Source organism: Dioscorea cayenensis, chromosome 11 (assembly GCF_009730915.1).
Source record: "Dioscorea cayenensis subsp. rotundata cultivar TDr96_F1 chromosome 11, TDr96_F1_v2_PseudoChromosome.rev07_lg8_w22 25.fasta, whole genome shotgun sequence".
In the NCBI taxonomy this organism is placed as follows: Eukaryota; Viridiplantae; Streptophyta; class Magnoliopsida; order Dioscoreales; family Dioscoreaceae; genus Dioscorea; species Dioscorea cayenensis.
Window position 1 is genome coordinate 19,348,590 of NC_052481.1, and position 27,407 is coordinate 19,375,996.

General features: G+C 36.0%; 1 protein-coding gene across 1 annotated transcript; it reads left to right on the top strand.

Moving 5' to 3' along the window:
• Nucleotides 1-3,843: 3,843 nt before the first annotated feature.
• LOC120272546 (O-acyltransferase WSD1-like) lies at nucleotides 3,844-5,847 on the top strand. The gene is made up of 3 exons (XM_039279385.1): nucleotides 3,844-4,064; nucleotides 4,161-4,739; nucleotides 5,274-5,847. Exons 1-2 carry the CDS (start codon nucleotides 3,894-3,896, stop codon nucleotides 4,545-4,547), a joined length of 558 nt encoding a protein of 185 aa, XP_039135319.1. The 5' UTR covers nucleotides 3,844-3,893; the 3' UTR covers nucleotides 4,548-4,739; nucleotides 5,274-5,847.
• The last annotated feature ends 21,560 nt before the right edge of the window (nucleotides 5,848-27,407 follow it).

The following is a 27,407-nucleotide window of genomic DNA, read 5'->3' on the forward strand; positions in this document are numbered from 1 at the left end:
CGTTCTTCTCATCTGATCAAAGCTTTTGTTTTTCTCCTCCGATCAACGACTTCAAGGGTGCGAAGATTGCAAAGATGAAGCTCAGGAGAACCAAAGCTTTCCTTTCTTCTTTCAACTGTAGGGGATGATGTAACTTTGCTCCACATGAAGGGCTTGGAAGGTGATCTAACTTTGCACCAAGTGAAGTATTGAATAGCCATGAGTGGTTTGTCATTACAATGGATTTTGTTTTATGGTGAAATCGGGTGTATTACAAAGTACAACCAAAAATTGGTTTAGGGTAGTTGAAATTACATTTGAATATGCAAACACATGCAACAAACACCTGATTTGATAAAGTAAAGTAATTCCAATTCCATGTAAACACAAATACATCCAACCAAACATACTCTAAGTATGAATTGTAGCACAAGTGGTAAACTTTTTGTTCCCCAACTTAGAGCTCATGGGATAGAAAATTCAACCCGGCGGGTTGACCGTGTCAACTGGCCAGGTTGGTTGACAAACCTGGCTGGGTCACGGGTTACGAAACACCTGCTTGACCCATAACCGGGCCCGCTATAGTGCTGACCAGTTATAATTGCTGGCCCGGCCCACGAAGTCAGCTGACCCAATGGGTTTTCCCGGGCTGGTTACGGGCCAAATCTCAGCCCGTGCCCCCCTCTGCCATCCACAGCTCGCAAAGCAACGAACAGAGCTTTAGCTTCAGCAATCAAATCCATATCAGAAGAGATAGAATAGCAACCTGCAAGAGAGATAGAGTAGTCAGAATCTGGTCCCACTCACCTCTGTAGTGTCATGCCAGACAATAGCTGAAAACAGGAAGAAGACATCTGCAGTGGAGAAATTATTAAGAATTAAGCACTTGTCGAACAAATCTTTAGTGCAGCTAAGTAATTTATACTGATATTTCTAAAGATAGCATCACATCTAGCTTTCCAAATGAACCATGCTGTTGCGGCAGTAATAGAGGTAGTGAAGATAGGATAGTTATAACTCGTAAGCCAAACACCAGAGTTAAAACCATCAAGAAAGGCTAAACACAGACCCAACTTGTCAGTTAGCATACCCCGAATCAGCTTGGATCGGGCCAACTAATATATTATATATATTAATTTGCAAAGGCGGGCCAACTAATATTGGAGGACCTTATAATATTATTAACATGGTCTATTTCAGTAAAAATAATTAAGACCCTAAGTGAACTGTAGCAGAATTTTTTTCAATAAAATTACATTATAAAAATTTTTTGAAGCCCTAAAAAAATTTTGAGCCTTAGGGCCATAGCTAGACACAATGGCCACTGCTAGGGTTGGACATGGGTTGGACTAGACCGGGTCTGGGCTGGGTTAGAGTAAAAAATAACTCATATATTTAGATTGGGCTAGATTGGGCCACAATCGTGCCAAATTATTTTGGCCCAAACCTGGCTCCATCTAAATTTCATTAGGCCCAGACGCAACCTATCTCACCTAAAAATAAACAAAATTTTAGTTTATTTATAAAATAATACAAATAGATAAATAAAACTACTTGTACAACATTAATATTTTATCATATAATTTAATAAATATAACTAAAGTAAAAAAAAAAAAAACAAACAAAACCAAGGTGAAAAAGGAGGCTCAAATCGTTACATCTTTTATATATTATATATATAATTTATTTATTTAGTTATTTGGATCGGGCTAGGTCAAACCCGGCAAAAATTCACGTGATTCAAATTCAACTCAAAATTCAATTGGGTCTATGTACTTGAGCCCAACTCAGCTCTTTGAGCTATTTTTCCAAATCCAAATCTTATATTTTTTGGGTTGGATTCGAACCATCCCATAAATCACCCGGCCCATACCTAGTCCTAGCCACTGCCTAATGCATGCCGACACTGATCAGTGATAGCAACCATTAGAAACATATATAGGAAGAAAAAATAAGAAGGAATTCAAAGATATAACAATATGGAACAAGGGAGCATGTGGCCTTTACTTAGGACCGACACTGATCATTAATTGTGATAATGAGAAACATTGGATTAAAAAAATAAGAAGGAATTCAGAGATGAGTAAGGGAGCATGTGGCCTCTGCCAAAAGCTGACACTTATCATTAATTGTGATCATGAGAAATATAGGAAGAGGGAAAAAAGATGGGCAGGAATTCAATGATAAAATAAGGTAGCCTGTATAGCAGTTCTGATAATTTCAGAATGAAATGTTAGTTCGGCCTTTGCTTTTGGAAGGAATGAGACACCGAAGTGTGGTGAATGAAATATTAATACAAAAATAAATGTTAAAAATAAGGAGCTTTAGATAAAGAATTTTTTTTTAAAAAAAAACCTAATCAAAAGAATATATATATATATATATATATAAATAGATATAGATATAGATTAGTAGGAAGAAGGAATCCCTCATGAACTTCTTTGTCGTCATTAACCCAAGAAAATATCCAACAATATTAAAGGTCTAGTTGGATGCTTAGTTGGGAAGATGCTTAGTTGGAAATAAAAGCGTGGGGGTCAATTTAAAAAAAAAAAAATTGAAAAAAAAAACCATTTAACTTGATCAAATTTTAAGCATTCAAATTTCTAATTATTTTAAAATAAATATATTTATTTTATTAAAATAACTATTTTTCAGTAAAATTACTAAGAAGGCCCATTTGGATTTTTTTTACACTTCCAAAATAAATAATTTATTTATTTTTATAGAACATTTAAAAAAAACCATGATATAAGCAGTTTTTATAAATCATGCTATAAGCAATTTTTAATGACATAAATTAAGCATTTTTTTAGCAATCGAATTCAACGGGTTTCTAATATACACAGTTGGAAATTTTGAAAAATACTATTTAAATATTCATTTTAATTTGGATTCTTAATGGAATTGATTTATTTATTTTGATCATTTTGGTTGAAATATATCTAGGGCTTTTTGGTTATGAAAATTGGAATGGAGAAACGGTAATACCGTAATAGTAATAAAAAGGAATATTTGGAATTTGGAATTGGGAATGAGAAATGCAGGAGGGGCAATATAGTAAAATTACTATTATTCCTTAATTCAAATAATTAGCCTGAATAATCAAATAGCTAGGGAGATATATTTAATAATAGCTAAACTATTTTATGTATAAATTATTTTGACTAGTATTATTTATTTTAATAATTATCATTAAATATTTAAATTATATAATCTAAGATGATTATTATTCATTTTAATTATTATAATAACCAAGTTATATATATTATTTTGGGACAAATATGATATATTTTAATTGTCCTGAGTGTTAGCCAACCACACATAATAAATTTTTATGGGCCGTTAAATCACCATAACTATAACTAGTGCATCTCTGTAATTGTCTGTCAATTTGACAATGTTTGTCGCATTTGTCAAAGATAAATATATATATATATATATATTCAAATTAAATAATTTTTACTAAATTATTAGTCATTTTAAATATTATAGATAACTATTCAAATCAATAATTAACTTTTATTTAATTAAATCTCTAAGGGGAAAAAGTCATTTTAATAATTGAATTAATGTCTTTCGTTGGGTATGATCAAGGAGGAGACCGACTTCGGTTTCGTCGGAATCACTCCCTAAAACCAAACGCCCAACTAGGATAATGCGGCATGTGTGTATCACATCAGCCATCATGGCCGTACGATGAACAAGTTTATCAAATTATAAATATATTTATATATATTAATTTAAGATACTAATAAATCTAACAAAGACCCGATGGTCCCGATCAAAGGTCAAGAGTGGCTTTGAGCCTATTATTTAAGAAGGTATTGCTGTTCATTGTATCAAGAGACAAAAAAAAAAGCATTCAAGAGTTGAGACTTGAGAGAAGGAATTAAGATTAGAATATATAAAAGATGGCAGATGAGGAGCCTGTAAGTCCAACAGGGCAATACATGAGTAGCTCAGTGCTCAATGTTGCATTTCTTGTTGTCTTTGAGACTTTAATGCCTATTCATGATTCCCAAGCCATTACAGCTCTTCAATCCATCTTCTTACCTATCAACCCTCGTTTCTCTTCAATCATGGTTGCATCTCTATCTCTCTTTATATGTATGCATCGATCTCTAGCTAGACCTCTTTCTCTATTAATTGATCTAACTTGAAGACATGCATGCATGCAGGTAAGAGATGAGCATGGAGTTCAGAAATGGAGGAAAGTTGAAGTGAAGTTAGAGGAGCATCTTAAAGTGCCAGTGTTTCCACAAGGTTTGGAACAGTATGATGAATGCTTGCAAGACTACATGTCAAGCATATCAATGGAACCATTAACCTTCAGTAAGCCATTGTGGGACTTAAGTATCATAAAATACCCTACAAGCAGTGCAGCTGGCACTTTTGTTTTTAGGCTTCACCATGCTTTGGGTGATGGCTATTCTCTTATGGCTGCACTGTTTGCATGCCTTAAAAGAACTGATGACCCTTCACTTCCACTCACCTTCCTTCTTCTTCTAAGGAGAAAAGGTTGCCATCAGGAAGAGGATGGGGGTGTTTATTTCATGAGTTTTTAAGATTATCATGTGCATGTGTTAACAGTGTCTGGGACTTTGGATATAGCTTGATGAAGAGTACTGTAATGGAGCTAGGATAGTGTTTCAGCAATCAGGTCTGGTTTACCGTATGTTGAATCTAGGCCTATCAACTTATCTTACGTTGACTTCTCTCTTGATGAAATCAAGAAAATCAAGGGGAAGGTTGATGCGGTGAGTTTGTTGTGTTTCATATGTATATTTGTTGTATATATTTTGATTTTTAAACTAAAAAAAGAATCATGTTAGATGTTAGATTTTTTATTATTATTATTTTCAAGAACTTTACGAACATATCACACTTAGGATTTGAATTCTCAATTTTTTTTTTATAAGAGAAAAATGTACATTTATATAAGATGTTAGTAAATATAAATACATATTTTAGGCAGAAAATAGTTTAGATAAAAAGCACAACACTGTTTAGGTAGAAAGCACTCCATTAACACCTGTTTCATACTCAACAAGATAATCAGCATGAGAGATAATTAATCTACTCCTTGTAGTCTAAATATTTTTGCTTTAAGAATGCAATCCAACTATATATTTTAAATAAAAAAAATGAATACCACATGATGTTATCCTTGATTATAATAGAAAAAATAAAAAATAAAAAGCGCTACTCGAAATGAATATTGATATATATATATATATATATAGTTTGTTTAAATATTGATATAAATATGTAATTTTGAATATCTCATCCAGACAGTAAACGACGTATTAACTGGTATAATTTTCAATGGCATTCACTTGTACATGGAAGAAGTGAGGCCAGACAAGAATAACACATCAAATATGACTGCCCTTGTGTTGCTTAACACCAGAGTCATTAGAACCTACAAGAGCATGGAGGAGATGAGAAACCTTAATTCTAAGGCTAAGTGGGGTAACTACTTTGCATTCGTTCATGTTCCCATGCCCAAGTGTGATAAGAAGGATGGCAAAATCAAGCCACTTGATTTTGTTTTGAAAGCTAAGAAAATCATCAAATCAAAGAGGTCCTCTTTTGGGGTTCATTTATCTGGTGCTTTGTTGGAGATGATCAGGAAGCTCAAAGGCCCTGAGGTATGACTTATAATATAGATAAAATGCTAATAAAATAAATTAACAAGAGTTGGTTCAAGTGATAGAGAGTCGGTCGCTAAAACAAAAGTTTGAATTCTAATTATATATGTAAAAAAGCCATCTGTTAGGAAAGTTCTACCGCTTTATTGGGCCCTCAGTGCTTCATCCTAGATTGGTTCAAGTAGAATTAAGCATGGCTCTACAAAATTGAAGAATAAGGTATGTGTACCTCTTTATAGAGCTTTTTGTATCTGATATTAGTCTAGAGCTAGTGATTTTAAAAAATTAATGGATTAAAAATTAAAAAAAATGTTAATAAAATAATTATTCTGTTAATAAAATAAGTTATTTTTATCCTAGAGGTATATAGGCATGTATGTATGTATGTATGTATGTATATACACAAAGCATTCACTTATATAGGTTGTATATATATGCGCATGTGTGAATTTTCATTTTATAAATATTTACACTGTATTTAAAAACTTTCAATTTATTTAATTACTTGGTTGATTAAATCATTTAGAATATCTTAATAACCTTAGTTTATCAAAAATTAAAGAGTTTGAATTGAAGTTGACTTTGTGTTCAGTGTCAATAATGAGTTTTAACAGTAAAAGAATTGTCGAAAGTTAAATATTAAATGAAAATTCAAAGTTTTTTTTAATTGAAATTTTAGATGTGTACTTTGGAAGAATGTTAATTCTTTTCTTTATTAAGTGAGAGGTTAAGTGATCAAATTCTCTATTACAATATTGATTAAAATGAATGACTTGTCTATTTTATTAAAAGATAAATAAAATTTACTGATGGTGTTGATTCTAGTTGTAGAGCCTTGGGCCATTTAAATATATAGTTTGAATTCAAATTTTGTATTTGGGAAAATTGGGAAAAAACCTAGAAATGTCCATAATTTTTATTATGTAAATAAAATTAACAATGTTTTATGATTTATTGTTTGATTTTTTTAAATCATATTAAAAATTAAAAAAAATGTTTGTTGGGAAAATTAATATTAGGAAAGTGTTTTTAATTTACGCAATTCTTTGACACTATTTTAAGTGTGGAAAAAAAATTATTTTGGTTGTTTTGTTTTGACTTTATAAATGTGTAGAAAATGGGCTAATCTTTGTAAATATATTTTTATATTTTGTTAATTTAATTATATTTTATTTAATTATTTTGATAATTATTATTGATCTTGAATATTTAGTTATTTTCTCATTGGAAACCCAAGGCACGTAATTAAAAGTCATTTTACGAAATAAATATGAAATTATTGACATTTTTAGTTTGTTTACAATAGATTACCACTATGTGGAAAAGGCATTTTCACACGTACATATATATTGTGAAAGAAATTAATTGTGGTTTTGATTAACCATATATATATATATATCATTTCGTTAGTTTAAAATTATAAAATAGTATAATATTATTATGTATATTACCTAGCTACCATCAAAACTACGTTGAAATTTAAATTATAATAATTAAAATCAATTGAAATAATTATTAACTTTTATATTTAGAGTTAAAAGTAAAATTTAATTAGTCTTTAAATGATTGTGTGTGTGTGGCATGCAGGCAGTATCAAGCTACATATTAAAAACATTAACAAATTCAAGTTTAGCAATTTCAAATATGATTGGGCCCATGGAACAAGTTGAAATTATCGGTCATCCTATCACTGGTTTTCATTTTATGCTGACATGTCTATCACTGGTTTTCATTTTATGCTGACATGTCCTGCTCAGGTATATATATATATATAAAGAGATTTTTTTTTATTAGTTTGAATTCATCTAATATATTTATATGCTCCTTGTAGAGTTTGACGATCACTATAGTAAGTGTCACGGTCTTCCCGATCGCACCAACGATCATACCCTTACAGTAAGTTACATAGACAAGGTGAGACTATGTATGGGTGCGGAAAAAGATTTAATTGATTCAAAGCTTCTTGTCTCATGTACGAAGAAATCATTCGAAATGATCTCTGAAGCAGCTGTCATCGATGAAGTTGATTGATTCAGTTGATATAAGCTTCATTCCAAGTTTGCATGACCAAACTTTACCTCAAATACTTTATGTAATTCATGGTGTGTTTGTGTGTATTTGTTTGTTGCTAGTTGAACTCAATCTCTTTGATTGAGAGTGTAGTTCGTTTCCTCCAAATGATTTCATTTCCATGCAAGTATTAAAAAGATATATATATATATATATATATATATATATATATATATATATATATATATATATATATATTTAGGTTTTTTTTAAATATTAATTTTTTAATTACCGAATTGAGTGACTTTTAAAATTAGGCAAAACGGTAATGAAATTACCGTTTTACATGTTATTAGAGGAAAACGTACGGTAAGCATCTTACCGTTTTCAGCTTTTTTTTATTATTTTTTTAATTTATTTTTTATACAATATTGCATTGGAGATGGTGGCTATCAGTGCAGGCGTCAGTGTTATCGGTGGCGAGGTGGCTGTAGATGGCTGTAGAAGGCGTCAGTCCTCTTCTTCTTCTTCTAGTTTCTCTCCGACGAAGATTCATGCATGCTTAATTGTCTAGATATCTATGTGTCTAACAATTTTCTTCTTTAAAAAGCAAGAGATATCTCTCCTTTCATTTTGTAGCGGCCTACAGTTATGACTTATGGGTAAGAATAGCAGGTAGGAAGAGGAAAAGAAGAGATGAAGGATAGGAGAAGAATGGAGATGGGAGAAGAAAAGAGAGAGAAAATTACTTTGTTGTCCATTTTCTCATTACTTCTCAGGCATACAAAGCAAACAACAATAGGCATATAAAATCATACATACTCAACAGACAACAAACAGACAATAACAAACACTTCATCTCATCCCATTGGATGGACCCCTCCACTAATTGATCCACTAACCTCCCATTGGCTACGATTCCCAACCATTCAGATCCATTGGGCATTCTACCCAACAACCAGAATCTTTCTCATAATCCACTAGCTATTCATGATATCATCTTTTCCTCATGATAAAATCCTTGAATTTAGTGCCACTTGCCTGCTGTCTATTAGCACGTTTCGCATGTTGTTGATTCCCTTGTGTTTTCTGTTCTAGATGGTCTTCTTTGATTAGGTCAACCCCTACATTAGCCACCCCTTCGAGATGGGCCTTGTCCTCAAGGCAGAAGGCGGGGAGGTCGTGTTTTAATATAATTTCGTTGGCCTAAGTGGCCTCAGCAGTAGATTGATGTTCCCATTGGACTAAGTGTTGACATTCTGACCGGCCTTAGTGTAGCACGTCCCGTGAGGGCAGAATGGCGACGGGATTGAAGCGAGGTTGTTGATCAGGATTGCATGCGGGCAGTGGTAAATGTTGAACATGTGGGTCGCTAACACACCGTTTAAGCTTGAAGACATGAAAAACGTTGTGAAGTTGAGCTATGGAGGGAAGTGCTAGTCGATAGGCAACTGGGCCGATCTTATCAATGATTTGAAAAGGTCCAAAAAAACGCTTAGAAAGCTTGTGAGTGGATTGCCGGTGGAGAGAAATTTGTCTGAATGGTTGTAACCGTAGAAAACCCAGTCACCGATCTCAAAGGAGATGTCGGTACGTTTAGAGTCAGCTTGGTTTTTGATCGGGAGCTGGGCATTCTACAGGTTCTCCTTGAGTTGGCGAAGAAGCTGGGACCGATCAGCAAGCAAGTCATCCACGGCTGTGACAGTGGTGGTACCAGCCACATCATCAAGTAAGGTGGGCGGTGGGCGGCCGAACACTACATCATAATGGGTGGTTTGGATGGTCGAATTCCAAGAGGTATTGTAATGCCATTCGGCCCAGGGTAAGTAGCGGAACCAATGGCAAGGTTGCTCGGCTGTGAAACTACGAAGATAATCTTCCAAGTATCGGTTGAGCCGTTCGGTTTGGCCGTCAATTTGTGGATCATAAGCACTGCTCATGGACAATGTCGTGCCTTGTAGTCGAAAGAGTTCGCGCCAGAACTGGTTCATAAAAGCTGGGTCCCTGTAGGAGATGAGAGATATTGGTATGCCATGAATACGCACGATCTCTCGGATAAAAATTTCGGCCACCTGAAGGGCTATGAATTGAGATCCCAATCCAATGAAGTGTCCTTGTTTGGACAAACGATCGATGACAACAAGAATGACAGTCTTCCCGTTCGAGTTTGGTAGATGCGTAATGAAATCCAAGGAGGCGGAGTCCCAGATTTTTTCTGGTATCTGGAGCGGTTGCAGGAGGCCCTGGGAAGCGTGGTTGAAGGGTTTGACTGACTGACAAACCATGCATCGCTGGACAAACTCCCTAACTGAGCGCCTGAGGTTGGGCCAAAAGAAGGTTCGAGCAAGGCTGTGGTGAGTCCGTCTCATACCGGTGTGGCCTTCTATTGGAGTCGTGTGAAATTCTGTGAGAATTAAGTGCTGTAGTGTAGAACCTAGGGGTACAAAGATACGAAATTGAAAAAACAGAATGCCTTCTAGAATGTGATAGTCAGGATGTGCAAAAGGATCGCTTTGAATCACCCGAAACAATGTTGCAGATTGGTTATCCGTCGGATAATATTGGTGAAACGCATCTAGTATGGTCGGTTGTGGGCCGAACACAGATAATGCAGCATGTGCCGGCAGCGAATCATCATATACCCGAGAGAGAGCATCGACTGGTTTATTCTGAGCACCGGGTTTATAAAGAATATCAAATTCATAACCAAGTAATTTGGTGAGCCATTTGTGCTGATCAGGGGTTTGAACAGTCTGATGTAGGAGGGATCTGAGGCTTTGGTGGTCTGTGTAAACCACGAAGCGTCGCCCGAGCAAGTATTGACGCCACCGTCGTACCGATTCAGTGATTGCGTACATCTCTCGAGCATAAGCTAATGCTGAATGTAAACGAGGAGGTAGTTGCTTACTAAAGTACGCAATGGGATGTTGGTGTTGAAGCACTACAGCGCCGATTCCGGTGGCGAAAGCATCAGTTTGGATTTCAAATGGAAAATGGAAATCTGGTAGTTGAAGGAGAGGGGTCTGCGTGAGTGCTTGTTTCAATTCATGGAATGCTTTGGTGGCCGGAGGTGTCCAAATGAAAGCATTTTTTGGAGGAGATCTGTCAAGGGCGCTGAGATGGTGGCATAATTCTGGACAAAACGACATTAGTATCCGGACAAACCCAAGAATCCCCGGAGTGCGCGGAAGGTTGTTGGGAGGGGCCATTGGTGAATGGCTTTGATTTTTTCTTGATCCACAACAACACCACGGCCTGAAATTTGATGTCCCAGATAGCCGATGTTAGACCAGCCAAAAGTGCATTTGCTGCGTTGGGCGAAGCGTTTGCGCTTGCAGAATAAGGAAAAATGGTGTGGATGTGCGTGAGGTGATCAGTCCATGTCGGACTATAGACGAGAACATCGTAAAAAAAACCAAGGCAAACCTCCTGATGGCCGGTCGAAAAACTAAGTGCATAAGAGCTTGAAATGTCGAGGGAGCGTTGGAGAGGCCAAAGGGCATTACAAGGAATTCGTAATGCCCTTCATGTGTGCGAAAAGCACTCTTCTCGACATCGGAGGGCTGGATGCGTACCTGATGATAACCGTAGTGGAGATCAAGCTTTGAAAACACCTGGGCACCTGTGAGCTCGTCAAGGAGTTCTTCAATAGTGGGGATGGGAAAATGATCTTTGACGGTGACCGCATTCAAGGCGCGGTAGTCGACGCAGAACCGCCAAGAGCCATCCTTCTTCTTGACGAGGATGACCGGTGAAGAGAAGGGGCTTGAACTGGGTCGAATGATGCCGTCGTTCAACATTTCGCCCACTAATCATTTGATTTCGGCCTTCTGGGAATGGGGATAACGATAGGGACGAACATTCACTAGCGCCGTCTCCAGTTGAAAAGGAATCCGGTGATCAAACTCACGGACCGGTGGTAGTCCTGTGGGAAGAGAAAAAAGGTCGTCATACCTTAGGAGAAGATCCTGCAGTTGTTCCTGGAAGAAGGGTGGCGCGGTTGGATCAGATTGAGTAGTGGTTGCGTCCCTATCCTCTGAAATGGAAAGACGGAGGAATTGGCTCGCTGATTGGGTGCGGACATGGCGCCACAAGGATGATGAGGATGAGTCGTCGAAGCCAGGACTTTTGAGGCCTTGCAGTCTTACGCGGGCACCCATGTACGTGAACTCCATCCAGAGCTCAAGATAGTCAAAAATAATTTGACCCAAGCCCGATAGCCAATTGACGCCAAGGACGATGTCAGCACCGAAGACCGGTAACAGGAGTAAGTCAATGGAAAAGATGGTGTCTCCTAGTTGGAGTGGGACCTGTAAGCACTCTCCTCCACAAGTAAGAAATTCTCCATTCCCAACTGTGACTCTGAGATGAGAGGATGGTTGGACAGTCAGGTGAAGATGATTCGCCCATCGTGTTTGAATAAAATTATTTCTAGAGCCACTATCTATTAGAACCATGACATCTTTACCAAAAAGCTTGCCAGCAATCTTGAGGGTGGATGGAACGAGAAATCCATTCAGAGCGTGGTAAGAGATGCAGGGGGTGTTGTCTGATAGAAGGTGTAAATCTGGTGGATCTGGTTTGACGTCTATGGCGGATTGGTCAGGAGGAAGCCTTTCAATATTGTCAAAATCATCATCTTGAGTCATTAAACAAAGAAACTAGGGTGAAGTGCATCTATGACCTTTAGTGTATTTGGCATCACAGTTATAACAGAGGCCGCGTTCATGTCGGCTTGCCATTTCAGCAGGTGTTAGTCTTTTAATCTGGAGTGGGGAAGCAAGAGATGTAGGACGAGGTGGTGGAGAGGTTGCTGGTGGTGGTAAGGCGAGGAGGGGTGGGCGAGGCAGAAAAAAATGAGGTGGCGGTTTCACAACATTATATTTGTCCTCCACGAGTCGGGCCATATCAATGGCTTTGTAGAGTGACTGGGGTCTCAAAATGTACAACTCTCGCTGAATATCATCACGTAGGCCCGAGATAAAACAGTTCAATAAACTGGTGATTGGTAATGTTGTCACTCTGGTAGATAAAGCCTCAAACTCAGCAAGATATGCAATGATTGTGGTCCGTTGCTTGAGTTTGAATAATTGAGCTTCATGGTTGATGAAAGAAGAGGGCCCGAAACGAAGTTCTGCCTTTTTTGTAAAGTCATCCTAAGAAGAAAGTTGGTGAGTAGAATGTAACCAGTGGTACCACTGAAGTGCTTCGCCGGCCATGTAAAAGGCGGCGATCTCAATTTTCTGGTCTGGAAGAACTTGATGAAAAGTAAAAAAATGTTCGATTTGAAAAAGCCAAGAGAGTACACCTTCCCAAGTGAAGGAGGGAACTTCAAGTTTTTGTAAACGGCCAAGGGTGAGTGATTGTGTGTTCGGGTTGGCGTTGGGGTTTGGATGAGGTTGGTTAGATGTGATTCGAGGTGGGTTGGAGGTTTGAGGAGGAGATGGCAAGAGAGGAGGAGATGGGTTTGGTCGTTCCAACCATGTGAGCTTCACCATAAGTTCAGTCATAACAGTTTGCTGTGCGGTTAATGAATGTTGGACGGTGTCAAAGAGCTCAGTGTGTTGGTGAACTGACGAACAGAGGCGTTCGACTTTAGTCATCAAAAAGTCCTGACATTCAGCGATTGCCGCAAGTTGGTCCTCCATAGCCTGAGCTCGAGTTCGTACTCCCTCCGTCATAAACAAAGGGTCAATGAAAGCACCAATGTAGCGGCCTACAGTTATGGGTAAGAATAGCACGTAGGAAGAGATGAAGGATAGAAGAAGAATGGAGATGGGAGAAGAAAAGAGAGAGAGAAAACTACTATGTTGTCCCTTTTCTCATTACTTCTCAGACATATAAAACATACAACAATAGGCATATAAAATCATACAAACTCAACAAAAAAACAAACAGACAATAACAAACACCTCATCTCATCCCATTCGATGGATCCCTCCACTAATTGATCCACTAACCTCCCATTGGTTACGATTCCCAACCATTCAGATCCATTGGGCATTCTACCCAACAACTGGAATCTTTCTCATAATCCACCAGCTATTCATGATATCATCTTTTCTCCATGATAAAATCCTTGAATTTAGTGCCACTTGCCTGCTGTCTATTGGCACGTTTCGCACGTTGTTGATTCCCTTGTGTTTTTTGTTCTAAATGGTCTTTTTTTATTGGGTCAACCCCTACATATTTCCTGTTTCTTTTTATACTCTGATATTTTTATTTTATTTTCCACACACACTCGCTCTCTCTCTCTCTCTCTCTCTTGATATATATATATATATATATATATATATATATATATATATATATATATATGCAATTATATATTCATTGATATATAGATAAGAGGATAAAGAGAAAGAATTGGGAAGGATTAATTAAATGGAGAGTTTAGACTGCAAGGAAGTAATGGATGTGGTTGCTGTTTCAAGTATAATTTGATGGTATGATTGAAGACTATTGATGGTATAATTTGAAAAAACCTTAATAAGGATGATTGAAGGCTATCAAGGGCAAGATTTGAAGATATGCCTATTGTTGGCATGATTGAGATGATTGATTGAAGATCTTTCTTTGGAAGATTTGAAGACCAAACTTGGGTGAATTGAAAATCAAGTTTGGAAAGTTTCATGAAGACGTACAAGGACATGCACCCCTTGCGAGGGGACTGCGTGATGAGAAATTGAGAATGTAGGCTAGTTGCCTGCAGTTGGGATCAGGAGATTTGGCTGCACCGACTCGGACTAAGCATAACCGGGAGGTTGATGGGTCTTAAGGTCGCCCGCAATATAATCAGAACTCAGTCAAGTCAGCAGTTAGGGCCATGTTGCAATTCATGTTACAACAGGAGTTGCAACAGCTAATTTTGAAAGGGTTTTAAATTAGTAGCCGTGGAAATTCTAAAAGAGGTATTTGCTTTATTTGGGACGTTGAGGTATCTATATAAGCTACCTTGCTCTGAGATTGTGGGTGTCTCTTGTGGAGGAGAGTGTGTGAGCACTAGACAATCTAGAGAGAGTAGTGATTTTTATTGTTGGGAGAGAGTGAGTGACAAGTGTTTGTACTCATCTATTTTCACCTCTTTTAATGGATTGTTTATCTCCGGACTTGGCCTCCCAGACGTAGATGAGTGAATGCCGAAGTGGGTTACCAATCTTGTGTGTCTTCTTTTTATTTGATTTATGTGATCTTTTATATGAGTGTTTGAGTGTTCTCTAAACCATAAACCACATCAATGGAACTAACACAAGCAAATAAAGTATTTAATATTATATGAAAATATATAAATAAATATGATCAAAATATACAAAATTTAAATTTTGAATATATAAAATTAGAAATTTTAATATCCAAAATACAATTATAAAATCATCCATTTTAAAAAAATAAAAAAAATTATAAAATTATCCAAAATTTGGAGATGAAGTACTCCTTTATACATTTGAATCTTCTTTTTTGCTTTTCTGTCTCGACTTATGCTAGAATTTGACTCCTTTGTTTGGACTTTAATTCCCTTTCTTTGATGTTTATTCGGCACATTTAGAAAAAAAATAAGAATCTAATGAAATAATTCTAAAAATAAAAAAAATTCTAATTTAATTACAAGTTTCATTCCATTATTTTTTCTCAATTGAGACAAGTTCCATGTTGCATTTAGCTTTTATGATTTTCAATAGATAAAAAATCATTAAAAAAAAAAAAGGAAAATCACATAATCAAAATCTAAATAACATATTCCTATGATGAATCTAAACCTAAGATTCAAAGTATCGAAAAAGAAAACACTAATAAGCAATCATTATTGAAAAAAATTCAATAAACCCCACTTTGAAGATTAAAAAAGGTAAAACAAAATAATAATTATCTCTTATCCATTGCATAAATTAAGCAAAAGAATTTAACAAAAGAAAATAAGCAAATCTTGTGACCATCAATAACATGCACGCTTACATCAAGAGTTAGTTGAATCAATTTAATTCTCCGAATTAAATGAAGCCGAACCGTTGCTATCGATCTCCATAGGCACATAATTACTCGAGGCTTCACTCTTTTTATATATTAAGTTCATTGAAGATATATATCTTTTTAAATTTTAATTTTTTTTAAAAAAATTATATTATCTAGATTTTGTTTTATGAGATTTGGTAAATCTCTATTTAATTTTAATTTTTAAATTTTTTTCTAATACTATAAATTCTAGGTATAATCTAAATTAAAGCTTGTTTTCTATCCCTTAAAATATCAATTTTGAGGATTTGGTACACAATAACAACTTGCAAAACAATGAATTTGGAAAATATTTTTTACATCTATTTTTTATCTCATATTTTTACAAATATTTTTAAAATTTGAATAGATTTTCTTTTAAAAAACGCTTATATATATATAGACACACACTTATTGAATTTGATCCTAAAATATGTTAAACATACTTTAGGGTTTTTTGTGACAACATTTACTAGACATTAAAAGTTGAATTTTTTTGTGATAAAAAATGTGATTACAAAAAAATTAAATGACCAGTGGTGAAAAACACTTGCATCACAACAAATAAAAATATTATTCACATCACTATAGGTATATTAATAATGATAACGTAATTGTGAGAGATCCTAAATCATCAGAATTATAATAGTTTTAGTGGCAAAAAAGAATTATCACAATTAACTTAACAATAGTGTTAATTAATTTTTTTATCACAAAAAATTTCATATTTGTGACAAAATGATTGATAATTACAAAAAAAAAATTCATAAAATCGTAATTCTTATAGTACAAGCATAATTTATTTGGTATATTAAAACTATATTGGAGAAAGTCATGCCTATATTTTTACTGTTTTTTATTTTTTATTGTTTGGTTATTTTTAGCATTTTTATGTGAAAAATAGTTGTTTATTTAGTAAATGATTGATGAATATATATATATATGGAATATTTCTTTTCGCCTTGTAGATACATGGGCTACACCGATGAGATGATGATGATGATTTAGTATTTGGGCATAATTACTTTTAAATGTTTAATAGATTAATATTTTGGCTTAATATAACAAAAATGTTTTAGTATTTAATAGGGTATTTTGAAGTATTTATAAATAACAATTTTGTTTGATAAAATCATGTTAAACTTTAATTTAAAAAACCTTATAAATTTTTTCTATAATTACTTAAGAAATCTATACATAACCTTTGAAATTTTTTATTATTTAGTTATTTATTTATTCCTATAAAAATGGATAATATGTACTATAACTATTAACAAAAATTAATTCATTAATTAAATTAAAAAGTTTTATAATTAATTTGTTATTTATGTTTTATATAAAATTACATTAAATAACAATGGGGATAACCCAAACGATAAATATTTGGGTGAAGAAAGAAAAATGAAAATAAAATTTTACTAGTCACAGAAGAGGGAAAAATGAATTAGGTCCTGTTAAGATGAAGTTCCTCAGCGGTGGATGCGGCGGTCGTGGTGGCGCTCACGGCGGTCTTGGAGGATCACGAGGGGAGGACATGGCGGTTCTCGCGGTGGTCATGGTGGCTCTCGTGGTGGATCTCATAGTGGAGGCCGTGGTCGTCTCAGAGGTGGTTTCAGAGGAGGATCCCGTAGCGGTGTTCGTGGTGGACCAGCAAATCCCCCTCTGGTCTCGATTCCTATCGTCCCTCCTACTCGCCTCGCCATTCCCCCGGAATCCTCTTCCTTGGTGAGAGATAATGTCACCTATGCGGACGCCACTCGCTCCCCTGGCAGTCCATTTCCAGTGGGAACTTCGGAATGGCAATCGGTTTCTAAGCGTCGCAGGGCTCTCGAGTCAAAAGCGGTTTGTAAAAATTGTCCGAGATCCGGGTCATACCGATGACCGTGAGGCATCGGCTCACTTCGCCCAGTTGTCTGGGGCAGCCACGTTCTTGCCCAGCGCCTCGACGCTCTCCTCGTGGTGTGGAAGATGAGAACCCTCGCCAAAGGTCCAAGAAAACTCAGATTGATGCTCGACCTCTTCTTAATATTGCACCCTCTCTGACCACTGCTATTGCTTCACCGGAGCTCCCTCTCATTCGTGTTTCTCTTCCCATCTCTGAAGAGATTAACAAATCCAAAGAAGAGCTAAGGAAGATGATTATCATCAGGGTTTCTTCAGGGAACGTGAGTGTCAACTCTCTGATGACCCACCTGCCGGAGATCTTTTACCCGGGATCTATTGTTAACATCACACCGTATGACGATGAATTTATCCTCACCATGAACTCTTCAAGATCGGCTGTTCAGGCAGTTAAACGCAGCCCTCTTTCTTTCTCTTCGAAGCATGGTGAATGCACAATCATCCTCACGCCTTGGACTCCTGAATTTAAGTCTCACTCCCTCGCAGCTGGCAACTATCAATGGATCAGGATATCAAACTTACCATTGCATTGTTGGAATTGGGATTCCATAGTCTCTGTCCTCCGTCCTATTGGTGATCTTATATATGTGCAGAAGAGGGAAGAAGCTTCTCTGAAGTTCCTTCGCGTGATGGCAAGGTTGAAGAAGCCCATCGCCTTCCCTATGCAGATGGTCGTCGACGTTGGAATGAGAAGTTTTTTCGTTATGTTAGAGGATTCCGGCATTCCCTCGCTCAGATCCAAGATCTCCCATGGCAGCTCAGCGTCGGTGAAGCCGTTGGTGATTAAGGAGCCCTCAGCCGCTCCCAGGATGTCCCCTGCTGGCATTGCTAACCCCTCTTCCCAACAGGTTCATTGTAGCTCTTCTGCAATTCCCTGCGGATTGATTGGAAAAGCACCGAAATCAGTTCCCACTGATATCGATATTCCCGGCAAACGCGTTGATCTATGCTCCGCGTCTGGCCATTCGATGATGTTTATCCCTACCGAGGAGGTAGGGATCTCCGGTGATCGTCCGGTGATCCCCGGCGACCAGCAAGAGGTTTCCTCTCTCTTTGTTGGTGGTGCAAGTTCCGAGAGAGGGAACTCACTGTGCATGGCAATGTTGGACGTGCCCAGCTCTTGTGCAATGACCGTTGCCTTGCCTCGAGATCAGCTCTCGCACATGCTATCTGTCTCCAAGCATACGTCCGGATCTTTGCCTCGCGATCTGGTTGCTCCATTAGATGCTGATCCCGGTGCATCTTCTGGGGTGATGATTTCATCACAGGTGCATAGAGATCTGACGATGATGCCTGCTGATATTCCTTCTTTGATTCCCACTTCTATTCCGCCTCGAGATCATCCTGAATTCCTCCTGGCCCCTAATTCCTTTGGCAAGCCTTGCATTGAGGGCCCACTTCATGTTGGGCCTCCTAGATCCCCTGATGCTGCCAACGATGTGGTGCCTCAAGATGATGCTCACCCATCTGATCCCTTGCCTAGTGATCCGTCTTTCCCTGATCTCAAAGCTGGTGAAGTGTTTATTGATCCTTCCACCACTGATGTTGATCCGCCTCGGGATATGATTTCTTCCTCCACTAATTTTTCTGATCAGATTAATGTTAATCTTTCGCACCAAGTCTCAGTTCCAGAAGATATTATTCCTTCTCCGGGAGATGAAAACTCTCACAATCCTGTTGTCTCTCTCACTTACTCCTCTCAAATCATTGCTTCTGCAAAAACTGGATCTTTGCCTGATCACTTGAAATTTCTCCCACCATCAATTCCAATACCTGAGGGATACACTTGGGTGGTTATTCACGGTGGGTGGACACTAATACCAAAGGTGAACTCCGACAAATTTATTATCCCTGAACAGCCTCCCACTGCTCCTTTAGCCCATGATCCACTTGATGAGGAGCTCGTGGACTGGGAAGATGATGAGGAACAAGAATTCTTGATAGATGATTTCGCAGATGGTGAGGATATTCCGGAGGAATGTGATGATTTCGCTGACCCGGCTATCTTAGAATCTATTATCACTACAACAAAATTGATGATTAGTGACAATTTTAATTTTGACATATTGGTTTTTTGTCACAAAAAAATATATAATGTGACGAAATCATTATTTAGTCACTCATTTTACTTGTTTGATAATTTTATGTGACAATACTTTAAATTGTCACATGATATTGTCACAAAAGGATTAGCTCCAAATGCACTTGTACATTTAGTGACGGTTTAAATATTAAGTGACAAATATAGTACGTCATTAATATAATATTTTTTCGCGACAAATTTTAAAATTTGTTGTTTTTAAACTAAATTTAAATAATGTTACTAATATTAACATATATTATCACTGACAATTTGAATTTTTTTTTATGTACCTTAATTTATTTTTGTGACACATAGGTTTGTCACCAAAATATAAGTAATAATGATATTATAATATTGTTACAAATAAATATCGCATTACTTGATGATATTGAATAATGTCACTATTTGTTACTAAATTTAATGACACTAATTATCTCTCACTAATATTTTTTTTCGTAGTCAAATGCTAAATACCATTGAAAGATAAAATGCTAAATGATGTAAACATTCTTATATGCTTTACAATTAATTTAGGAGAAAAATATAACAAAATTATTTATATAAATTGACATAGATATGAGTAAGGACATAACAATAATTTTTTTAGGTGGGTCACTGAAAAAGCGTTAATAAACCAAACAACAATTTTTTTTATAAATATTTTTTTATAAAAATATAATTTTTCAATATCATGCTTACCAATTTTTTTCGAATATAAAAAGCAAATAAAAGACTTTTCCAAATATTTTTCTAAAAATCATATATTTTTTTATACAATATAAATAGCTTTTTGCAAGTAAAAAAACTTGAGAAAGCAAAAACAATATTTTTTTGCAAAAGAATATAAATTTTTTCATGTTATATAAACCAATTTAATACCCTACGGGCAGGGGATAAAAATTTTTGCAAAATATTTTTTTCCTAAATATATAATTTTTTAAAACTATATTTATCAATTTCTACATTGTTTATTTTCAAAAAAAATTGTGAAGATAGGGTTGTAGCATCCCCATATTCGTTTAATTTCATATTGATTTAGTTTAAATTATTTTTTTATTCAAATAACTCTATTTATCTCTTTTTGAATTTTTTTATATTTAAAGATTTTATTAGAGATATTTTATATTAACACCTTCACATATATTATAATTTATTTTATTAATAAGGACTAAATTATAAAAGACCTTTATATTATTGAAGTAATTTTATATAGATATTAAAGAAGTTTTTATAACTACAGTATTAATTTAAAATTCAAATTTCATTGATTTAAATTTGTTATAAGCTTTTTTTTTTAAATTATTGCGAAATATATTTAAACAATAATTTAAAATTCAAGTTTCATTGGTTTAAATTTGTTAATAATTTTAAAAAAAAATTATTGCGAATTTAATTAAAAACATATAAAAATATGTTAGTTTTTATATAGAATTTGAAAAGATTTTCATTCAATAAAAAGATATATCCTATAAAAAGTTTTAAATAATTTTAATTTATCTAAATTTAGTTTAAATTTGTTAATAATTTTTTTAAAAAAATTATTGCGAATTTAATTAAAAAATATAAAAATATGTTAGTTTTAATATAGACTTTGAATAGATTTTCATTCAATAAAAAGATATATCCTATAAAAATTTACGAATAATTTTTATTTTTAAAAAGTCTATATTTAAAAACAAAATTCTATATAAATCTCTATCTCAATTTCTATTCTTTCTCAAACTTTCTTTCTCTCTCATCATTACTAAGGTACATTATATTTCTCTTTCTCAATGTACTATACTACTGTCTATTTTTATTTTATTGTTTGCCTCCATCTTAAGGCACACTTCCACTTTTTAAGTTCTTGATTTTTTTTTATAATGCTTGTGTAAGTTCCTACTTCATCAAAGATCTCATGAATCTTTTTAGTATTTGCATTAGTGTTCCAATGCAATTAGTTCATAAATTTTTATAATTGCTTGATTACGCTTCTAATTTTTATGGGTTTTTGTAGTGATAATGGTTCCGTTGGAGAGGGAATATTTGAATGGGAAAGAGATTGACATCGGCTACAATCATTAGATTAAAGTTTTTCTTTCAAAGGGTTGCTAACAATATTGATTCTTGTGTTTTTTGATTAATTTATGTATTTTTTTAATTATCATTATTTTATAATGGAATTATTGTTATAATTTCTATAGTTGTTTGATTAGCACTTTAAATTGTTAAAGTTTGTCATTAATCAATTAATTTTTGTTATGACTATCTATTGTGCTTTTTATTAATTTTTTGGATGCATATTAGTATATATGTATATGTATATATAATTATATTTTGAACTTTACATTTGTTAATTTACTCTTCTTATAAATTAATATTTATTATTTTAAAAATATTTATTTCAGGTTTTAATGAGGCAAGCTCTACATCAACAAAACACCATAAACACGAACGCCACAAGAGTTGCATGAAGAATAGTTATCTATTTTTGATATATAAGTTTTTTTAATGTTATTGAAATTTTTACAAAATTGAAATTTGTTAATCCATAAGGTTAACTATAAATTATGATAATTGTGTTATTTTTCTTTTTGCAATAATATTGATTTAATTTTATTTATGATATATTATCAAAAATTAAATTTTTTTGATAATTTATATAATTTATTAAAAATATTCACTAAAAATATATCACAAATTACAAATACATCATAAAAAAACATGATTGATTGTGACATTATAAAAAAATATTACAAAACTATATAATATTTAATTAATTGTGATATTACAAAAAAATTAATTTATGGCATATTTTTTTATTAGTGACGCATTTTCATCATCACGAAAATAGAGTTTTTGTCACTAAATATTATAATTTTTTTAACAATATATAGTGATGTTAACCACTTTTTTTATGAGCTATTCTATTTGAAATGGTGACAAATATTTTTTTATTATTTATTATTTGAAAAATCGATGGAATGTCACAAATGATAAAAACTTTTTACCTTAATTTAGTGACAATTCATAACATTTTATGATGAGTTTTAACACAACATTTAGTGATAAAAAAATGCATGTCATTAATGATTATAAAATAGGTAAAATATGATAATTTCGTCACATAAAAGGTATCATTATGTGACGAACATGTAATCGTCACATTAACCCTTTAGCGGCGAGCAAAAGGCGACAAAATGTGGTGGCGGCAACAAAGCGTCACAAAAAAATTTTAGTGACAAAAATATATTATTTTATGACATTATCACATATGTCAATAATTGAAAAATTTGTTGTAGTGTATCCAGCAGTCCGAGGTTGGTTCAGCGGTTCTAGATATTTCTTTTAATTCACAATGTCCTCATGGTCCTACCATTACTGATTCCCGCACTTCTTCTGATACCCAGGTCCGTCGCAGTGACAGGGCCAAAAAACCTTCTTCTAGATGGAATGAAGAAGCTGGATTCATTCCGCATCCTCCTAGATCTTCAAAGAAAAAGATTCCTGAAGACCCTAGGGAAGGTACCTTTCCTCAGTTGCACTCTTCCTTAAATTCTTGGTCTGATGCTCAATTACATAATTATAGCAATGCTTGCGGGGTCAAATTTCTAGGTTCCCCCCAACATAAATCTAAATGTTTCGCTATCCTTAAAAATCTTGAAACAATCAGATCTTCCTCTGAGTTAGACCCTAAGGGGACTAATACCAAGACACCCAACCCCTCCTTATGAAAATTATCTCCTGGAATGTTAGGGGGTTAGGGCGGCCCTCCAAACGCCACCTAGTTAGGAATTTCTTGTCCTCAGTTAAAGCAGATATTGTCTGCTTACAAGAATCTAAGCTACAAACCCTTCATCGTTCTCTTTGGAAATCCGTTGGTGGAAAATTCCTTGACTCTTTTGAGTTTATTCCTGCCTCGGGTTCCGCTGGAGGCATCATTATGTCATGGGATAGTTCCAAAGTTTCGGGAACTATGATCCACTCGGGAGCCTTTTCCCTAACTCTTAAATTCACAAACAAAGTTGATAACCAATCTTGGGCTTGTACAACTGTCTATGGACCTACCTCCAGGACCATTCGCTGTGAATTTTGGGAGGAACTACGTCTTGCCCATGATCTGTGCTCTTCTACTTGGGTCCTGTGTGGTGACTTCAACACGGTATTTTCTCTTAACGATAAGAACAGAGGTTTCCCTAACTCTAGTGATCTCACCATTGCTCAAAACTTCCTTAATGAGCTTGATCTTGTCGACCCCCCTCTTCTGGGAAGAAGGTTTACCTGGACTAACGGACAACCTGATCCCATTTGGACGCGTTTAGATCGATTCCTACTTTCTATTGACTGGCTAAACATGCACCCTAATTCTATTCAGTCCGCCCTCCCCAGATTTGGATCTGATCATTCCCCCATCTGCCTTGAGTTTGGCCCCCACGCACCGAGAGCTCGTTTTTTTCGTTTTGAAAAAAACTGGTATTCTAATGACCAATTATGCTCTCTTATTCATGATTGGTGGTGCGACTACAACTATGTTGGTTGTGGGGCCTTCACCTTGTCTAAAAAACTCAGTTATCTTAAATCTCGTCTTAAAGCTTGGGCATCAGAGAATTTTGGTTCCATCTCTGCCCACAAAAATGCTTTGCTCCTTGAAATTAACTCCTTGGAATGCGTCAGTGAGAGCAGAGCGCTAACTGAAGCTGAAGTTTCCCAGATCTCTCAGTTACGTCAGGACTTCTCCTCCATCCTCAGAAATGAGGAAACCTATTGGCGACAACGTTCCAGAATTACTTGGTTAAAAGAAGGAGATTCTAATACTAAATTCTTTCATAACATTGCTAATGGAAGACGAAACAATAACTTCATTCCTAGAATCTGGTCTAATGGATCTTGGGTAGAAGGTAACCAGAATCTTGGTAACCTCTTCTCGAATCACTTTGGTCTCCTTTTTGGTACTGCTAGATCCTCCCGTTTCCTTCTGGACTGGCATCATTTGTTCAACTTCAGAGATCAAGTTGATCTTTCTATTCTGGATTTACCATTTTCCTTGGAGGAAATCAAACAGGCGGTGTTCGACTTGAATGCTGATAAAGCCCCTGGCCCAGATGGATTCCCAATCTTCTTCTTTCAAAAACACTGGGACCTTGTTAAAGTTTCACTTCTCTCCCTTTGTAAAGATTTCTATGATGGGAGGGAAAACCTTGAGCGCATTAATTGGTTTCATATTACCCTAATCGCTAAGGTAAATTCCCCAGCTAACCCCTCTGACTTCCGTCCCATCAGCCTCATTAACTCTTCCTGCAAAATCTTATCAAAAATTCTAGCGAATAGGCTGAGGATCGTTATGGGCTCCCTGGTTGATGACTCTCAATCGGCATTCATTAAAGGGAGATGCATTACGAGATAATGTTGTCGACGCCCTACTGAACTCTTATTCCATCTTCAAAAGAGTAAGAGTGCTTAGCTACGCACTTAAAGTAGACTTTGCTAAAGCCTTTGACTCTCTTGACTGGGACTTTCTTTTTGAAGTCCTCACTTTGCTCATGGATTTAGTCCCGTTGGATCTCTGGATTTCTACCATCCTTCATTCTTCCAAAGCCCGTGTGCTGGTTAATGGGGAATCTCATGGTTTTATCCGTTGTAAAAGAGGTTTGCGTCAAGGTGATCCCCTCTCCCCCCTCTTGTTCGCCTTGGCTGCTGACACCCTAAGTGCAATGTTTTCCCATGCACTCCGGAACAAAATCCTCGTGGGAGTTCCAATTGACTCCCTTGATAGCATCTGTCATCTTCAATATGCCGATGACCTCATCATTTTTTCGGCCGGAGGTCAGGAGGACCTTCTTGTAATCAAACTTATTTTATACCTATTTGAAGGTGCTTCTGGTCTTACCATTAACTACTGCAAGAGTTGTCTCTACTCTTCCAATTTTGGATACCAACCTAGTGCAATTTCAGCCTCTATCCTCAATTGCTCTAGGAATTGCCTCCCGCTCACTTACCTTGGTGTCCCTATCTCTGGTAGACGCCCTAAGCGGGAAGATTGGACGAAACTAACTTCGTTGATCAGAGCCAAGCTCTCTTCCTGGAAAGCCATCTATCTTTCTCTTGGTGGTCGTCTCACCCTTCTCAACTCGGTCCTTTCATCAATTCCCACCTACTGGATGTCAATCTTCAAATTACCTTCCCGGGTAATCAAAGATATTGATAAAATCCGTAGAGATTTTCTTTGGAAAGGTCCTGATCTTGGCTCTAAAGGTCTCCGCCTGGTCGCCTGGGACAGAATTTGCCGGCCTCGTAACATGGGTGGTTGGGGCATTCTCAATCTTCACACATTCAATACTGCTTTACTCGCCAAATGGTGGTGGAAAAATCTTCACCCGATCAGCGAGGGTCATTGGTCGAAAAATCATCCACCTAAATTACCTGAGTAGAGGTCCTCCTGGACCTCTCTTTCTTCTCCTCCCGGGGAATAAATCTTTTTGGGCGGCATCACCCCCAATCTTACCCGCCTTTAGAGCTTGCACTTCTAAATCATTCACAATGGTGCTTTCGACCTTTTTCGGTTTGACAATCGGGCTTGGGGGGTCGCTAGCGAAAAGATATTTGGCCTAGCCTGTTTAACAATTGCCTATCTCCCTGGATTACTGTTAGACAACTCTTCCTAAACCCCTCTGCCCACGATTCTCTCTTTCGCGGGATACTGGGCGGATGCACTTCTCCCTCTTCTACAATCCCTTACCGATTGTTCTTCTCCCGTTGAAGATGAGAGAATCTGGATCCTGGATAGTAAAGGCTCCTTTTCTGTCCGCTCTTTTTACAAATTCCTGGTTGATGGTGGTCTTCGCACACCCTTTTTATTCCTTTTTCGGAAAGTGAGACTCGTCCTAGTAAGGTCACTCTCTTCTGTTGGCTCGCTAGCGATAATAAAATTCTTACTCTGACCAACCTTGCCAAAAGAGGGTGTAATTCCCTTAACGCTACGGATACCTGCGTTCTGTGCTTTAAAGACTCTGAATCTGTGGATCATCTCCTGATTCACTGCGATTTTTCCTTGAGAATTTGGGACTTTTTCAAGAGTTCTCTTAACATTCCATCTCTCCCAATTTTGCTCGAGCAGGTCTGGTCCACTTGGATTCCTTCCCTTGATGCGCGCTCGCGCATCTTCTGGGATCTCCTTACCAGAGCAATTTTTTGGAACATTTGGTTGGAAAGGAACAATCGTATTTTTAACCTTACCTTTACTTCTCTTGCTTAATTCTTATTAAAAATTTCTCATGTGTTAATTAATTGGTACTCTGCTGACACATCAAATTTCCAACGAGTCCATTGCAACTGTCAAGCGCTCCCTTGACTTCCTGAGCGCCAGATCTGAGGACCTCGCCAGCAACTCACCGCCTCCTCAACCCCATGAGTGATTCCTCCGGTCCGGGTGAGTTGACCTCTGTCAGCCTCTTGGTGGACTTACGTCTCCTCGACTCACGGTTGTGGATCTTTGTTTGTGTTCTTTTCTACATTGTTTGCTTTTTCTTTCGTTGCCTTGTCTTCATTACACTGGTGTTGCTTCCCTTCCCTTTTTCTTTTCTCGTTGTTTCCCTCTTCCTTTTTTTGCCTTAGTCTTACATTCTGCTTTTTCAGCTTTTTCCTATTGAATAAATCAGTGGTTTATCCACTTTTATCAAAAAATAAAAAATAAAAAAAAATAAATATTTGGGTCATTTAACTGCTTTTCAAAAAATTTATATATACAAACAAAATGTATTTTAGAGATTGAGGTTAATTTTTTTTTAAAACTCCTAATATCTCAGCAGACTTAT

Excerpts from the sequence above, each read along its gene's own strand:
- LOC120272546 (XM_039279385.1), top strand. The coding sequence starts at position 3,894 with ATGGCAGATGAGGAGCCTGTAAGTCCAACAGGGCAATACATGAGTAGC. Across the intron at positions 4,065-4,160 it reads CTCGTTTCTCTTCAATCATG|GTAAGAGATGAGCATGGAGT; the intron begins GTTGCATCTCTA and ends GCATGCATGCAG.